Source organism: Microtus pennsylvanicus, chromosome X (assembly GCF_037038515.1).
Source record: "Microtus pennsylvanicus isolate mMicPen1 chromosome X, mMicPen1.hap1, whole genome shotgun sequence".
Classification (NCBI taxonomy): domain Eukaryota; kingdom Metazoa; phylum Chordata; class Mammalia; order Rodentia; family Cricetidae; genus Microtus; species Microtus pennsylvanicus.
The window spans coordinates 91,365,115-91,384,269 of record NC_134601.1 but is presented as its reverse complement, the minus strand read 5'-3'; the positions used below and the strand labels follow the sequence as shown (position 1 = coordinate 91,384,269).

The following is a 19,155-nucleotide window of genomic DNA, read 5'->3' as shown; positions in this document are numbered from 1 at the left end:
TAAACTGTGATATAGTCATTGCATAAATTAGTGTGGATTTTTTTTCAGGAAAACTAACAGTAAATTACATATAATACAGCTAGATGATTCTTGCTAATATACTCAAAGGACTCTACATCTTAACAGAAAGATTTCTGCATACCCATGTTAACAACTGTTCTATTCATAATAGGAAAAATTAAATCAGTCTAAATGTCCCTCAACTCTTTAGTAGACAGCATATATATGTGTATATATATATACATAAATTTTATTTATCCCAAAGAAAAATGAATTATAGATTCTGAAAACAAGTGAACAGAACTAGAAAATATTATATGAAGACTGATAACTCAAGCTGAGAAGATAAACACCACACTTTCTTTTTCATATGGAACCCAGGTTCTACATTTTATACATTGTTATTTATATGGGAGTGAGAGGAGAAAAAAAGTCTTGCAAAAGGAGAGTGAAGAAGGTAATAGAATACATCCTCAGTTAAGAGCATAGCCATAATGTCTATGAAGTAATACACTTAAACACAGATTACTATAAATCCATGCTTAATAAATAGCAGAAAATTGTCCAAGTATATTTAAAAGTAAACATTTATTTCAAGAATTTCTTTCTGAAGGATTATTTACCTATCATGTGATGAGAAGTATAACTTTTATTTCCAATTTCTACATCCTCTATTAAAGCAAATAACATAAAACTAATCAAATGAGGGCTATTTTTCTCATCAAAATACCACATTTTTACAAGAAAGATACAATTCCTTTCCATTTGGAATATACTTACAAGGAAGTTAACATGCTCTCTGGGCATTTGAAGCTATAACTTTAAATATTCTTATCAAGTATCCATTTGCAAACATTTAATGAACATCATTTAATCAAACATAGCTGGTTTGCCAAGTTATGTGGAGTATTTACAAGTCAATAAGATGAGATTCTTGCTTGTAAGAAAGATAACAGAGTAGGAAATATAAATGCATTCAGTTACTACAGTACAACAAAGTTAAATACTAGTACTTGGGAACATATAGGAGACAACAATTAATTATGTCTAGATGGTGATGTCAAGTGTATTTAGAGTAAAACCGACAAAATGAAGACAGCCAGTGTTGTCTATGTTGAAAATTAATTCATAGCAAGAATAAAAATACTTGTATATGAATGCAGGTAGAAAGAATTCAAATATGAACCTACATGAGTGACAACATATATCAGACTCTACATATGTGATTATGCAACTATCTTCATAGAGAGAATCTTAATATTTGCCGAGGAGGGTGACCACATAGAGACAGGCTCTGCATCTATATCCATGCAAGTGAGAACATACAGAAAAATCTTGACCTGAGCCAAGACCAGTGAGCACAGACGGATTTTGCACGTATAGTCAAGTGAGTGACCACTTAGAAATAGATGTTGTGAATCTGCCCAGTTGTCTTTCCATTACTGTCTTAATGTTTTATGTTTATTTATCATGTATGTTCATGTATTCCATATTATATATGTGGAGGTCAGAAGATTGCTGGCAGAAGTTCTCGCTTTCTACCATGTGGGTTCCAGGAACTAAACTCAGGTCATCAGGCTTTGGGGCAATTAGTTTTATTCACTGAACCACATCACTTTGCCTGCCTTCACTTTTAATACTTACCTATAATGTAACTTCAATTTTGTGAACTAGCTTTGTCCTGTCCTGCTCTCTCTCTTCCTCCAACCTCCCTTTCTTTCTATTCTTTCCTCCCACTCTTTTCTTTTTTCTCCCCTTCTCTTCTTTTTTCTCCTTGTTTTTCTTCTCTTCCTCTTTTTTCATAAAGATTTGTTTATTTTTAATTTTGCGTATGAGTATCTTGTTCACATGTAGGCTTATCTTCCCTGTATGTGCAGTGCCCAAGGTTGCCAGAAGAGGAAGTCAGAATCCCCTGAAACTGGGATTAGAAACAGTTATCAGCCACCCTGTCGATGCAAGGAACCAAATATGGATTGTCTAGACGAACAGTCAGTGCTTAACGACTGTTAGGCCAATTTTCCAGCAACCTCAATCTCTTTCTTTTTTGTTTGATTTCTTGCTTTTCTTTAGGGCTATCTTTGAGGCTGAGGGCATCTTTATTCCCTGGCCTCTCAAGTCCTGGCATTGTTTTAGGTCATCTGCATTTCTCTTCCTTTCTGTTTTTATTGTATCTTCAGGTAGTGCTTCTTGATGTGCTACCATTCTTTGGTCATTTCTATTTACATTTTCCCCTTCTACTCTTTTTCTTTTTCTGTTGCTGAGTTTCTGTGGTACTGCAGTCCCTCCATCTGAGAGCTCAGATAACCTGATACCAGCATCTCTGTCTGAGTTTGTGTGTCTACCTGCTTGTCTTTATTACTCTACTAGCTCAGTCAAGTCCATTCATGGAGTGAGGCTGGGCACAGCAGAAAAACAACTCTGATGAACAGATACTAGGAACAGAAAAGCATTTGGGGGAGGAAAGCATTTGATGTGAATAAAATATGATTAAGAAAGTCATTGATAAAAGAGAGTGTATGACAATCCTACACAAAGTGTGGCCCAGGGACTGTTCTTAGCTTGCAATCATTTTGCTATTAATTGGCTATGTACCTTTTAAAAGTCTATAATAAATGCTAATCTCTGGGCTGAATATGTTCTCTCCAAGAGCAAAAACCCTTCTGTCAAAAAAAAAAAAACCCTAACGTCAGACTTGAGGAGCTCTCTTTTGAGTTGTTTTTGAGGGTTGTCCAGAGGCTTCCAAAATGTTACAGGCTATTACTATTGCACTTGGTCATCTCCTATCTGTGGAAGATAATTCTCTATTTCTGAATACCCCATGAACTTCAGGCCCAGAGAGCTTTGAGTTGCAACTAACCCGAATGCCTAAGAGAGGTCTGAGGACTGGCTTCCATTGTACCAGAAGGTGACACGGAAGCTTCTAAAACAGGGAAGCAACCAATAGTTGTATCCAGCTATGAGATCTATTAATTATTAAAAAAAACAGAACGGCATGTTAACTCTATGGGTACAGTAGTGGCATGCATATCTCGGCACTAACCAACAGCTTTCTAAGTGGACAAAAAAACCCCTCTGAACAAGAGGAAAATTGTGCCTGATACTGGAAATATAGCAAACTAACCAGAGCTAGTGAAGTCATGGATCTTGAAGGAAAACCAATAATCACCACTCTACTAAACCAAAATAATTCCTAATTACATTCTAAATATTTGTCCTTATTCCCTCAGAAAAGTGTAGTTCCCACTCCTCATCAAGGGAACTTCTCTTTGCAACAGCTGGAAACCATTATGGAAAACCACAACCAATCAAAAAACAGACTTATGGAGTGCATTCCTAACTGACATATCTGTAAAACACTCTTGAACCCAAGACTCAGAGAACATTAGAGAAAAGTGGCAGAAATACTGTGGAAAAATTAGAAAAAAACCCCACAGTTTTCTGTGAAGATTGTGTTTCCTCGTAATGTCGGAAACTACTCCCATATTGTCAGCTACATTACCACTCAAAGTTGAGCTAAATAAGGTTAGCAACAATAGACTTTCTAAAGTAGATGGAGGAAAGCCCCAAAAGCTTCAAGCCTACACAAAGAACTACAGACAACCAAAGAATGTTGAGAACAGAAGAGATACTCACTGCCAGGGAAGAACATGTCAGTTGATTATCCAATAGCACATAATTAGCCCTGAAGAAATATATACGAATACACATATATTCATATATATGTTTTATATATTGAATTATGGATATGAATGTTATAAATATAACATATAGACTGAGCAGTTATTTAGGAATATATGTAGAAACATATGTATATAACAATTAATGCAAAAAAGAGGCCATAAATTTGAAAGAAAGAGAGGCTGAGTATAGGAAAGTTTGAAGGGAGGAAAAGGAAGGGGAAAATGATGTAATTATAATTTCAAAATAGTTTTAAAAATTAAAAAAAGAAATAAAATGCCCCATAAACACCTTTAAAGTATTCAACATCCTTAGCTATCAGAGAAATGAGGATTAAAATGATTTTAAGTTTCTGTCTCATCAGACAGACAGAATGGCCATCATCAGCAATAACAATAAGTGATCATGTGGATGTGGTGGAAAGGGAGAACTTATCCACTGTTGTTGGGAGTGTGGTGGAAACTACTGTAGCCACTTTGAAAATCTGGCTGATGATTTCTCAAAAATAAATAAAGTCAGGGGCTCACAGAGACTGAAGCGACAATCACAGTACCTGCATGGGTTTGTGCTAGGTACCCTGTATATATGTGTAGCTTGGTGTTCTTGTGGGACTCCTAGAAGCGGAAGTGGGAGATGTCTCTGACTCTTTTGCCTATTCATAAGACCCTTTCCTACTCATCCAGCCTTGATATGAGGGTATGTGCCTAGTATAATTGCATCTTGACATGCCATGTTCAGTTACTATCCCTGGGAGGCCTGCTCTTTTCTGAAGAGAAATGGAGAAGCAGTGACTCTAGGGGAGAGGGGAGGTGGAGGAGGGAAACTGGGAGGAAGGATGGAGGTGAAACTGTGGTCAGGATGTATTGTATGAGAGAAGAATAAAAACTAAAAACAAAAACTCTAAAATTAGATTTACCATATGATTCAGCTATATCACTACTGGGTATATACTGAAATACTCTGTACCTTACTACCAGGATACTTATACAACTATCTTCACTGCTATTTTAATTATAATAATTTATTTTTAATTATTAATTAGGAAATGTATATGGAATCAAGCTAGGTGTCCATCAATTGATGAATGGATAAAAAATAACATAGTAGCTATATATACACAATAGAATTTCTCCACTGCAAAGAAAAAATAAAATAAAACTTGCAGGTGAATGGGGAAGACTGGACTGCATTCTACTGGGTGAAATCATTCAGTCTCAGAAAGAGAAATACCACAGATCCTCATATGTGAATCCCAGCTTAGTAAAATATAGGGAAAATGAAAGTAAAGGAGAATATTGGAGGCAAAAATATTCTAAGAAAAAAGTGGCATGGAGAAATTGAGAAAATGGATGGGGGAAGGATCAAGCAACATAAAAAGTATATGGAAAAACTATATAAAAACTATGATCCTGCATAAAAGTGAAAAATGTAATAAGAGGCTACAGCCTGAACACGTAAGTTCTAAAAAATGTTAGGGTGAAGCTGAGGGTTAAAGACTTAAGTGGGAATAGGGGTAGAGATGGGGAAAAAGAGGGAGTGGAGGGAAGGTCAGCCAAATCTACATATGTATGAAGCCTTATAAAACCCCAACAATTTGAAAGCTAATTAAAAACATTATTTTTCAAAAGAATATAAACAGAGTTACCCTTCATGAGTGGACAATGCTGCTGCCAGAAGACATGGATTATTAAATGAAGACCTTAAGACCCAGCATAGTTTCCTTTCCTATGAATTATTGGTCTTGGAGAACCAGTGGCCCCCAAAACAACACAGACTATTGTCATCGATCTTGGCTGCCCACCATAACTAGATGTGAAGGCCCTGCTGCTGAAGAAACCACACACTGTGGTTGTAGAACATAGGAAAAGCAGTCTCTGACCAGGACATTTTCTCTCTATGAGCTAGCTTTCACAGTTCCAGGAGGTGTTATCAGGTTGCTGGAGGAGAAAAGGCATGAATCGCTTTAACCCAGGCCTGAACTCTGCATCTTACAAAACTGACATGTAAAACAAAATGTTCTTAATTATGCATGACTATTATATGAGCAAACAACCTGGAAATTTGAGATCATTTCCATAGGAGGAAAGTCATGCCAGCATAAACCTAGTCAGCAGTTCATGTTTGGGGAGGTCACTGTTCCTATGGGAAAACTCTATTGTCATTTTGCTACGTGGTCATATTATCAAACTACTATCATCTAAATATTTCTGTTTATACCTATATATTAATATTGCTCTCAATTTGATCAGAGAATCTTCTTTTTCTTCTGCTGGTGGGTATGCAAGCTGGTACAACCCCTTCAGATATCAGTATGGTGATTTCTCAGAAAATTAGGAAACAACCTTCCTCAAGATCCAATAATACCACTTTGGGGTATATATCCAAAGGATGCTCAATCATGCCACAAGGACATGTGCTCAACTATGTTCAGAGCAGCATTGTTTGTTATAGCCAGAACCTGGAAACAACTACATGCCCCTCAACCAAAGAATAGATAAGGAAAATGTGGTATATTTACACAGGGGAGTACTATACAGCAGAAAAAAATGACACCTTGAATTTTGCAGAAAAATGGATGAAGATAGAAAACATTATTTTGAGTGAGGTAACCCAGACCCCAAAAGACAATTATCACATGTACTCACTCATAGGTGGTTGTTAAAGCAAAGAAAACCAGCCTACAAACCACAATCCCAGAGAACTTAGACAACAATGAGGGCACTAAGAGAAACTTATATAGATCTAATCTACATGGGAAGTAGAAAAACACAGGATCTCCTGAGTAAATTGGGAGCATGGGGACCCTGGGGGGGATTGAAGTGGGGAGGGGAAAGGCAGGTAGGGGAGCAGAGAAAAATGTAGAGCTCAATAAAAATCAATAAAAAATTACCACAAATCATGCAGATATTAAAATCAACAGGATATCATGAAAAAACATATTTAGCACTTAATTCAGCATTCCTGGGTAAATACATATCTTTATTTATTGACACTCTGTTCATAAAAGCAAGAAAATAAATTCAACGTAGATTTCTATCAACACATGAATGGACAAAGAAAACATGATATGTACATAATGAAATTTTACTCAGACATAAAAAAATAAAGTCTGCAGAAAAATAAGTAGAACTGGAAAATATTATTATTAATGAGGTAATTCAGGCTCTGAAAGCAAAATACTACATGTTCCCCCTATGAGTATTCCTCAATTTTGATTTTTTAAAATATGCATTGGAGAGAGTGAGGGTAGAGAAACTGCATGAGCTAATGAAAATAAAAAGACTTAAAAGAATAGTTTTCTTTTCTCAGTAAGTGTGAAAATAAATTATATCTGTAGTTAAAGTAAGATTGGTTAAATATTATTGTCGTAATGTTGAACAACAAGGAGAAAAATAAGGGAAAATAACTGCATGTATTAATTTTAGAGTTAAAAAGAAATCTTTATATTTACTTCTTGCTATGCTTACAGCTGTGGTTGGTCCATGTTAAATATGTCAAGTGAAATAGCATGTGCTATTAAGAAATACCAAGTTTCTGCACTTGTTTACCCTGGCTAATTTAGAGCACTACATTGTATACTACTTCTCTCATTTAGGCCTTGAAAGTAGGCAGTGATTGATCAATGAATGTCCCGAAGAGGAAGTCACTGGCTAATTACAAAGTGGATTCAGTATAGCCCTGGAAGCTTTTGTCCTAATTGTGACAAAGTCAGGAAGGACTAGCAATAACAATGTAAACATCAAGTCAGTCCCTCAGCGAAGTTTTCCTACCAAAAAGAAATTTGATGTTATTTTAAAAATATTTTGTAACAATAGTACACAATTTTTACTATAATAGAGGTTTATTAAGAAAATCTGAGAGAAATAAAAACAGAAATAACTTTTTAAAGTGTCAAAAATGAAAATAACCTTAATAATGGTATGACATAAAATAATACATTTTAAATGAGGGAAATATTTATAAAACTCTACATTAAAAATAATGAAGACAAAAACACTATTGTTTTCATATACAAACATTATTTGTCTGTACCTTTTGTATTTATAATTTCTCCATATTAGTAAAACAAAAACCGACGTTGAAAAATCAGGCCTATGGCACAGTATAATTATCATTTGTACTATGTAATACTTTCAGAATTTTAAAGATTAGAAATGGGAGAACTAAAGTATATTTAATGAAGGAACGAATTACCTAGCTGTACAATCTGGATCAAGCATACTTAATCCCTTTAGTCCCCATTCTTTAGCACCGGCACAGGAAGATTAAATTAGATAAATCTTTGGTCCCAGTCAGCTGCATGATTCTGAACTCAAAATTTTAAATCAGATCTTTCCAGAAAGGAAATTTTTATGTTTGAAATCTTCAATGGTTCAAAGGAAAATGGCCACCATAAGCACATATATTTTAATATTTGGTCTCTAGTTGGTAAAACAGGTTAGCAGATGTGGCCTTTTTGGAAGAAGTGTGTCACTGGGATAGGCTTTGAGCTTGTGGCTGTGTTTCAAGATGTATGCTCTCAGCTACTGCTCCAGTGCTATGTTTTCCTGCTTGCTGCCCTGCGCTCTTACTCCCTAGAATTATAAGGCCAAATTACATGCTTTCTTTTAAAAGTTGCCTTGGTCTTGGTGCTTTATCATATCAATAGAAAAGTAACTAAGGAAGAATTTCAGTCAATAAGAAAGGCTATGCAGACTTTAAACAATATACTGCAGTAAGAGCTTTCACTCAACTTGGACTTCTAATTATTCATTGACAATAAAATAGATATTTTTGTGATAAATGTTAATAATTGTACAATTAAATCATACTTACACATGTTGAGTTGTCGAATAAAGCTGGCTATTTTGTTATGCTTGAAGTATTTTGGTAGTATTTCATTAGAAAAGTTTTCTTCATTCACAATCTCAAAGCTCTGACCATCCTTGTAATAAAGGAAAACCAAAACATAGTCATTTATAGAAAAAAATAAGGTTTCACTCAAGCAATAATTCAAAATAATGTCACTTGATTCCCCAACTTGTGAAAATTTAAAGTCCAAATTAAATAATTCTTCACACTGGAAGTATAGCTCATTAGTTGAGTATGTTCATATCACGCACAAGACTCTGGTTTCAATCCTTTATCATGGAGGAAAATATATCATAAAGATACAGAATATGAGCAAAAGACATACCATGAGGCCAGGCGGTGGTGGCGCACGCCTTTAATCCCAGCACTTGGGAGGCAGAGGCACGTGGATCTCTGTGAGTTCGAGGCCAACCTGGTCTACAAGAGCTAGTTCCAGGATAGGCCCCAAAGCTACAGAGAAACTCTGTCTCAACAAACCAAAAGAAAGAAAGAAGTACTATCAAGCAAAATGCAATGGATTGATCATGAAAGCATGTGTCCCCAAATCTCACAAATTAAACATAAACAGGCAAAATCAGATATGGTTGAGCATATCTGTAATCCCAGCATTTGGAAAGCAAAAACAAGAAGACTGAGGGTTTAATTTCAGTCTGGATTATATAAGGAAACTTTCTCTCCACAGACTTGGAGACTCTCCACAGACAGTAATTCAAAGAATTAGTCCAGCTGCACGTGGTGGCCCATGCCTTTAATCTCAGAAATTGAGAGGCAGAGGCAGGTGCTTCTCTGTGATCTCGAGGCCAGCCCAATCTACAAATTGAGTTTAGGACAGCCAGGACTACTATACAGAGAAATCCTGTTTGTAAAAACCAAAAAGGAAAAAAATAAAAGAATTAGCCAATTGTAATGTTTAGTGTTAGTTGTCAACTTGACAAAATCCAGAATCACCTGGGAGAAGGACCTCTAACTATACCTATAGGGGATGAAATTGACTGTGTTAATTGATGTGCGAAGACACTTCTGACTTTCAGGTCAGATCATTCCCTGAGCCAGGAATTCTGGACTGTATAAGGGGAGAGAAGGTGCTAAAAAGTATGCTACATTTACTCCTTACTTTCTGCTTCCTTATTATGGATGCAACGTGACTAGTTTCTCCAAGCTCTGGCCACTATGACTTTTTTCATCAGATTGTCACCTTGAACTATGTATTGAAGTAAACACTTTCTCCCTTAAGTTGCCTGTGTCAAGATATTTTATCACAACAACAAAAAACAATTATGTTTTCAAGAATAGTTTTCATAATTTAAATTACAATGAGATATAATCTTTTGTCTATCAAGTTAACAAAGACCAAAGAAAATATTAATCTTCAGTGGTTGCAAATTAGAAAGAGTACAGATAAACAGGTTTTCATACTGCCAGAATTTAAATTGTCTTAATATTGCTAACAGTAGACATTCAAAGTTCCCAAGCACTCAGTCTTTGGATTAGAAATTCGAATTCAAGATTGTATAGAAAATAATTGCTAAAATTTGATAAGATTTAATAATAAAGTTACATAAGTATTTGTATATAATATTTAAAAATTGGAAACTACATTAATACTAGTATAATAGTTAAGTCTGCACAAGTAAATATTACACAGTGATTAAAAAGTAAAGCTATATAAAATTATTTAGTGAATAGAATTAGGTATGTTTCCAAGGTCAAACAAAGATATATTTTAGATAGACAAGTCATCTTCAAACACTTCAGGGATCTTGAGAATAAGGCATTTAAGATATTTTAATAACATAGGTTCATTTTTTATGACAATGAGACAAGTCTGCTTCTGGCAGTACCAATCTACTTCAGAGTAGATAATGGACATTAAAGAAACTTCACATAGTTTACTTTCTTTTTTGCAAAAGTAAACCATTGGACAAGAAAACACCCTTGCCTTGACTGCTGACAGTATGCTGTCCTAATTAAACAAGCAGGACACAAAAGAAAGTGATTGCTAAACATTGTCAAGATAAGGAGGTGCAGCCCTTCAAAATATCCCACTTCATAGAAAAGTTTGTTGGATTTGCTAGACCTCTAGGCAAAAGATAGATGCCCCAATGTTGCAGAGGAACTTTGGATGACTGTCCAGGCAGCCAGCTGTTTCTGTCATCTCTCACATTGTTTGGAAGTCACTTGCTTGCACTTTCTGCTTACTCAGTTAATAATATCTCCTTCTTGGGTCTCTGGGGGAGTTGAAGACTAGATAGTTATAGTTTTCTTTGTTTATCTGATGCAGAAAGCAGGTTATGACAGAAAAGAAAATAGGTACAAGACTTTGGACTCACCAAGATAGCATACATTTGGAGTATTTTCTCTGAATTTGTCAATGCAAATAGACTAGACATTGTTGATGTACTCCTTTGCTGTATTTATTGTATATAGTCATTGTACTTACTGTTCATAGTTTTTCTTATATTAGTTACAGCCTTCTTTTTATTTTAGAAATAAATGGGAAATGTAGGGATATCCCATTTGTATTTTAGTAGATAAAGCTTTCCTGAGAATCAGAAAGAAAAACAGCTGCACTGTCTTACAGACCAGACAGTGGTGACACACACCTTTAATCCCAATGTCCACACTAGTTTGCCACAGAAACTGGGCGATAGTAGTGCATACCTTCAATCCCAGTACTAGAGAGGAATATAAAACAGGAGGAGACAGCTCTTGCACACAGTCTCATTCTGAGATTCCTGGAAGCAGGATTTCCAGGTAAGATTCACTGGCTGGTTGTTTTCCCTTTCTGACTTTCAGGTTGAACCCCAATTTCTGTCTCTGAGTTTTTATTAGACATGCTACATTAATCATAATGATATATTTCAAATGAAAAGGGCAAAATTTCAAAAGGCATAATAAATGAGAGATATGTGATAATGATAATTATATAGATCAACGACAGACACTTAAATTCAACCCCTATCATCAGTGCTCCTCGCAAATGATATTTAAACATACAAAACAATATTATTGCATAAACTGAAGAAAACAGTTTTCAGCGGATAGCACTATAACTACTTGCTTTCTATAAAGTAGACTGCAACAAAAAGTATTTTAAAGTAGACAAAGGTGATAATATTGTTTTTGATAATATTCTTATATGCTGCTCATTCTCTTAAATTAGAAATCTAAACTTAAATGAAATTAGAAGAATGAACTAGCTTTAATGTCAGGGTTTTTAAAACTTGATTCCCTACTTCACCTAAGAATAAGAAAATAGGCCCTGCTCATCTATTATTTACCCATAGGATTCCACAGATATTTTAGTTCTTTAGAGGTTACATGGCTCCTTATAATCCCTCCAAACTACCATGATTGTGTGTGTGTGGTGTATATGTATGTTCAAAGGTGCATGTTCCTGTGTACACATTCATGTTCTTCTGGAATCCAGGGGAGGACATTAAGTGACTTACTTGATTTCTCTATCGACTCCTTTGAGTCAAGGTTTCTTAATGAACCTGGTACTAGGCAGGCTGCCAGAAATCTCCGGTGATTCTCCTGTTTTCAACACATACAGACACACACACACACACACACACACACACACACACACACCCCAGACACATATTTTATGTGAATTTTGGGATCTGAACTTAGATCCTCTGCTTGTGTAGCAAGTACTTTTACCCACTGAATCATTTCTCTGGCTCTGGAGCCCAGGATTTTAATTCATTCTATTCTAGTAATTAGTGGAGTCCCCGAGTCACTATAATGAAAGGTATGTGCATTTTAGAAGGATGGGGTTATCTTTAGTGGCTTTTGCTTCTCAAAACTATTCATAAACTAACTTATTGTAAAACCAGAACCCATACCACCTTAGCTTTTCAAAGAACTGACTGGTCTTCAGAGATTAATAAAGAATGTCACAAAATATCTTCAAAATATCATATTATTCTATTTCTTGATCAACCCTCTGAGGAGATACAAAAAAAATAACCCAATTAAAAGGAGTCAAAAAGTTTAAAATGTCATAGAGAATATTAACTATAAACTGGATGAAAGGTTTCTTAATAATTAGAGGCTTGATAATGATACATAATGAAATGAAAGAAAATGTATGTCTCAAGTTAACCACATTGTTTATTTTGCTCCATCTTTAGATTTTTTTAAAATTTATTTATTTATTAAGGATTTCTGCCTCCTCCCCGCCACCGCCTCCCATTTCCCTCCCCCTCCCCCGATCAAATCCCCCTCCCTCATCCGCTCGAAGAGCAATCAGGGTTCCCTGACTTGTGGGAAGTCCAAGGACCGCCCACCTCTATCCAGATCTAGTAAGGTGAGCATCCAAACTGCCTAGGCTCCCCCAAAGCTAGTACGTGCACTTCTTGAATTTTGCATACAAATGGATAGAAATAGAAAACACTATCCTGAGTGAGGTAAGCCAGACCCAAAAAGAGGAACATGGGATGTACTCACTCATATTTGGTTTCTAGCCATAAATAAAGGACATTGAGCTTATAATTCATGTTCCTAGAGAAGCTAAATAAGAAGGTGAATCCAAAGACAAACACATAGGCATCCTCCTGAATATTAACCATCTTTAGATTTTTGAGAATAAAATAGTGAGTACTGAAAATAACATACATATTAGAAAGATCACAGTGACACTGAACAGGAGTGGGGAAGGGACCAGCAAGAGGAGGCTTGGGAAATGGGGTAGGGCAATAAGAGAGGGGGTAAATAAGAATAAATTATAATGACATGTGGATGAAATATCATAATTAGACCCATTGCTTTGTATGATAACTTAAAAATAATTCAAATAGGAAATAGGTAATTGGCTTGGAGTATTATCACACGCGTAATTTAGCATTCAGGAGGAGAATTGGGGGAGGATCACAAGTTTAAGAGCAATGTCTCTGTACAGTAAGATCTTACTGAACAAAATCAGGGGTGTCTGGAGATTAGCTCAGTGGCAGGGGTTTGACCAGCAGCACAAGGCTCTAAGTTTGATTCCTAGCATCGGAAAAATTAGAAAGTAATTATTTGCATTGTGTTATCAGAACTAAAATCAAAAGAGAAAACATTCATACTAATTTCTTTTCTACAGAAGAGGAGAAAATAGAATCTAATCAGAAGGCTGCTAACACCATACTAAATATCATCTACAGAATAGATGGGCACCGTGGTTTTCTAAAAATGATAAAAGTGCAACTTGGCAGACAAACCTACTAATCTTTAAGTCTGATACTACAAAAGGACTTCGGGCTCATTATCATCTTGCCCAGTAATTTAATAACTAGCTGAGGTAGTGATATTTTATTTGTATTAAATAAGGCTTGCCTGAAGTTAAGAGAGTAAAACAACCACACTGGTCAGCCTTATAGTCCAGGCAGTGGTGACACACACCTTTAATCCTAGTAGCCACACTAGTTTGCCACAGAAACCGGGCGATAGTGGTGCATGCCTTTAATCTCAGCACTAGAGAGGAATATAAGACAGGAGGAGACAAGATTCACACAGTCTCATTCTGAGATTCCTGGAGGCAGGATCACCATTTCAGAATGAGGTAGAGGCAAGAGCCAGTGGCTGGCTGTTTTGCTTTTCTAATCTTCAGGTTGAGCCCCAATTTCTGTCCCTAGGCTTTTATTCATTGTGCTACAAGATTAGACTTATAACTTATACATGATGGATAGAATTGATCTTTTCAGATAAGAAAAAATGAACTGCAAGTACAATAGCTAATTTCACTGAGTGAACACACATGTGGAGACACTGCTTTCTTTACTGGGGAATTTTCTCATGAATATGTGAGCTATAACAATGCTAGAATTAAAGGTAATAACAAAGCAATATGGACTACTGAATCAAAAAATGAGATACACACATATATGAATATATATATGTATTTAGTAGTCCATAGTGCTATCTTATTAGCACAATGTAAACTATTAATACATATTTATATATCAGTACATTCTATATATGTCAACATATATCAAGAAATATTAGTGTATGTGTGCATGTGGGTATGGGTGTTTCTTTTCAGTGACTGTGATAAAGCACTATGACCAAGATAACTCACAAAAAGGAGAATTTATTAGGGCCTAAGAGACCATCAGGGCAGGGAGGCATAGAAGCTGGAGCAGGATGCAAAGAGATAACACCCTCAACCACAAGCATGGTTCACAGAGAATGTGAGAGAATTGGAAGTGGGTAAGATTATAAAGCCTCCAAGCCTGTCTCTAATGACATACTTCCTCCAGGAATGCTGAGTCTCCTCAAGTGCTGCCAACAGTGACACCACCTGGGAACCAAATGTTCAAATACTCAAGCCTACGGGGGGGGGGGGGATCTCTCATTCAAACAATCACATATGTAGAGTATACAGGAAAGGTTAATACTTCCACAAAAGGCATTCTCACACAGCACAGTTACTAAGAATTGCTCCAGCACTGAAATGGGTTTGCTGTTAGAAAAGATATCTTCTGAATGTTCTCATAGGACACTGTGCAAGCAACTGAGATTTGGAACTGAATCCAAGTGTTAGTGAAACAGGGTGACTTGCATGTAAACATGATTCCACATTGGACACTGACTGAATGAACATAGATTGATAATTTACACAAGATAAAAATGTTCTTAAATTGTGGTGGTAAATGTACCACTTTAAAAACATGTTTAAAAAACTTTGAATTACATTCTTTGAGTGAAATGAACAACACGTCTTAGTAAAATTGTTTTTTAAAAACTGATTCTAACTCAGTGTTGCTGGGATGTAGGAGAAGTCTCATTTTCTTCTGTTTCATACTTATATATCCATTATCAAAAATAATATTTGGAGCTAGAAACCAGCTCAGCAGTTAAGAGCAGGTACTGTTTCTTGAAGAGAATCCAAGTATGTTTCTCAGCATCCACATCAGGCAGTTATGACCACCTGCAATTCCCGTTTCAGGGGACTGAAACCTTTTTCTGGCCTCCATGGGAACTCAACTCATATTCACATGGTACACAGACATACACAGACATACAGGCACACACACACAGATCACATACATATAATTCAAAAAATAAAGTACAATAGATTAAAAAATATCACTGCTCAAGCGTCCACTATCCTAATTGAAGAATTACAGTATATATCATCTTCAAAATCCGTAAATGTTTTTCTGGTCCAATGTGCAATGGCCTGATAAAATCACTGTCACAAACAAGTTTTATATATTTTCAATATTCAAAAAAGAGTTTCCATTCTATACATAAACAAGCAAATATTCTGGTTTTGTACCATTGCATGTAAGAGTACATTTTTGCTTAATTAAAGAGCATGATACACAAAATACTGTGACACTTTTTTAATGACATTATTTTTCTGTACTAACCTCTAACCTCTGATAATTACCATATTTTAACTTCTTTGCTTTTCTGTTTGAGAGCGTTAGTGGTTTTGACTTCTGTTTTTCATTTGCTTTTTCCTTATAAAACTTTGGTGAAAGAGATTTCACTTTACCAAGTCAGAACGGTTAAGATCAAGAAAATGACTGACAACAAATGCTGATTAGGATGTAGAGACGGTGGGGGAGGACACATCATTCACTACTGATGGGATTGAAAACTGCTGCAGTCACTCTCAAATCAGTGGAGAGAATCTTCAAACTCTTTTAAAAGAAAAAGTTACCTTACGACCCAGTTATACCGCTGTTCCACATGTGCCAAAGGCCTAGACATCTCACTACTCCAGCAGACACTTGCTCAGCCATCTTCATGGCTCACTACTCACAATAACTAGGAAAAGGAAATAACTAAAATGTCCTTCACCTGATGGATGAATGGCAGAAACAGGGAGCAAATATTCATTATTCAGCTACAAAGAAAAATGGATTCGTGAAATTTTCAGGTTAATATATGGAATTAAAAGAGTACACTAAGTGAGGTAATCCAGACCCAGACAGATAAATGCTGAATGTTTTTTATTTGTGGTTCCTAGTTCTTAACTTCAAGTATATGTGAGTATATCACTTCTGGTAACCACAAATACAAAGAAAGTAAAAAGGGACCTGTGGGCGTGGGTGGGGTAGATAGCGTGGAGCTCGAGGGAAAGGAATAGTAGGATATGGGTGCTATGAAAGGAAAAACGGGGGGGGGGGGCAGTGAATCTTGATTCTGGAGGGGAAAAGTAAGGACAGCACAAGAGATGGTGGGAGGACAAAAAGAAACGCTAAATATGTCTGAAAAGGCCATGAGGAACTAAACTATTTTGTGATTACTTAAAATTAGATAATGCATATAAGTGTATTATGTTGTATATATACAAATAGTTTAATTGAAATTATGTCACTTGGAATGATAGTCTTCCCCCAAAGCCAGAGACTATCTAGCAATACTCTAGCACCAGGCATGGGAAACCCGCTTTCAAAGTTGTCGTTAGGAGAAATCCAAGTGGCTCTCAAAAGAATATAGTTATTGTTGTTGCTTTTGATTGCCTCGCAGAGGTTGAAGATACACCCGTACTGCTGACAACCACAGACATTTAGGACACAAGACTCAGAATATTTGAGCTGAATCGAACCTGAAAACCTCCTTCTTTCCGTCTGACTTCCATAATACAAGAAGGTACTATGTAATTTGCCAGGGGAAGGAAGCAGTCCATAGTCCTACCCAGATATAAAGACTCTAATCACAGCAATGAGAAGCATATATTCCATGGAAACAGCACCTGTGAGCTTTGAATGATTTCTTAATTATGAAAATCCCACAGTAAGGCTCAGTGCGATACAAAGATTGATTCTAAACTCTTGGAGCCAATTTAATTAATTAATAAGATATTATCACTATTTTTGTGGCTTTTGGTGATGCGCCCAGAGCCTTTCATTTAAGTACCACCGACCTGCATCCCAGTTCTAATTTCTTTAAATATAAAACATTTACTTCAACATTTCTTTTGTTTTAAATTTATATTTCTTTTGTTTTAAATATATATTTATGAAGAAGTTATAAATTAAAGATGATACACACTATTTTCTCAAATGAATTATGAGTAAGAGCTGTTTATGAAATAAGAGTGGCTATGAATTGACCACTATTTGAAGTGAGCTGTGGTACCTGGCAATTCATTATACCACTTTATATTTGTGTTTGAAATTTTATTAATAAAAAAATTTTACCTTGGCTGAGTGTGGTAGTACATTCCTGTATTACCAGTACTGAGCAGGACTGAGGCAAGATAATCATGAACCAAGACCAACCTGGGCTATAGAGTGAGACCTTCTTTTAAAAACAAATGGACATGATGCTTTAGAGAACTAGTCACAATCTGCTTTTAACAGATTCTACAAGATTTTATTCCTAGCCAGAGTGATTAGAAGCTAAATGTAAATCAAAATCTCAGTGAAAAGGGTGCATTTATAATTCACCCAGCTCACACAATGAAAGGCTAGCAAGGCCCCAGTGATAAAATAAGGTGTATCACAAATTCTCTCAGAAACGGCGACAGTAGCTAGCCCTGGAACAGCCAGTTTAGGTACGCTTGGTGGGAAAGTTGGAGTATGTGCTATGCATATTTTTATGGCAAAGCGATAAAATTCTGAGTAAATTTTTACTCATATAACAAGTGTTTAGTGATTATGAAGATGAAAAATGATAGAAAACGAGTGTAGTTTTTGCCAGGAATCACAGCACTGGCTGAAGTAAAGCTTAATCATCTTATGAAATTCAGTGTCTACCAAGCGGCTGTAGGGGCTCGTGAAAACGTCCTGTGCCTCTATCCTTCACCCTGTCTAAAATTTTGCCGCACACTGAAAAGGTTCTTTCCAAAGCTACATTCCTCTATTTACACCCATGCTTCTTCCCATATAGTCTTTTACCTTGCTCCAGCGAATCACATGATCCAAGACGGCGTCGTCGACTATTACCCACAGTTTGGTGAGAAAGGTAGGAACTGTCTTGCAGAACTGTTCCATGTTTCAGGGTGTCAGTACCTCAGAAAATGTCAGCTCTGGAAAACTACGCAGCAGCGAAAACCTGAGCTACCGTTACTGAGAGCAATTTCTCTTCAGGTCAAGCAGCACCGCAAAAAGCGGAATACCCGTCGTCGGAACTTTCCTTGGGGGCGGACCTTAATTCCCAGGGGAGACGTCTCATTGGCTAGCTGTAGTACCGTGTTTTCAGCGCCTTCTGGCACGCGACTACTAAGGAACTTCCGGTAGAGGAAAACCTTTGTAGTGTGAGGAAAAATAAACCAGGAGCAAAAACAGTAGGGGGCACCACCTTCGGTGTTTTCTCCGCTGCTTTCGTGGCTGTACGTGCTACGTAAGCGCTTTTGCAAGCTCCATCTTTGTTCCTAGCAGGTTAGGTACTTGCAGCTAGGAGAATTCTGGATATTATATTACATAATTTATATCATCACCTTTAAAGGAATAGGAACCCTCACTATGTACAGTCATGACCTGGTAACCAAACGGTGTGGAATGGTACTAAGTGAGCACTGAATTAGCTTAATGCTGCATATAGCTTAGCAACGAACTAAATGATATTGCAAAGGCAATGCTTTGTAGTGCTTGGTTTGATCTTTTCTCTGGGTAGATGGTGAGAACTGGCTGGTTTTTGTTTTGATTTCTTTGATTGTATTTTTATTTTCCGTTTGTTTTT

At 36.3% G+C, this 19,155-nt stretch overlaps 1 protein-coding gene across 1 annotated transcript in view; it reads right to left on the bottom strand.

Moving 5' to 3' along the window:
• Positions 1 to 18,467, bottom strand: part of LOC142841014 (heat shock factor protein 3-like) — a 48,412-nt gene extending 29,945 nt beyond the window's left edge. The window contains exons 1-2 of the mRNA XM_075957723.1: positions 18,372 to 18,467; positions 8,494 to 8,602 (exon numbers count right to left, since the gene is read on the bottom strand). Coding sequence (XP_075813838.1) covers positions 8,494 to 8,602; positions 18,372 to 18,467 — 205 coding nt within the window. The remainder of the gene's footprint in view (positions 1 to 8,493; positions 8,603 to 18,371) is intronic.
• Positions 18,468 to 19,155: the final 688 nt, after the last annotated feature.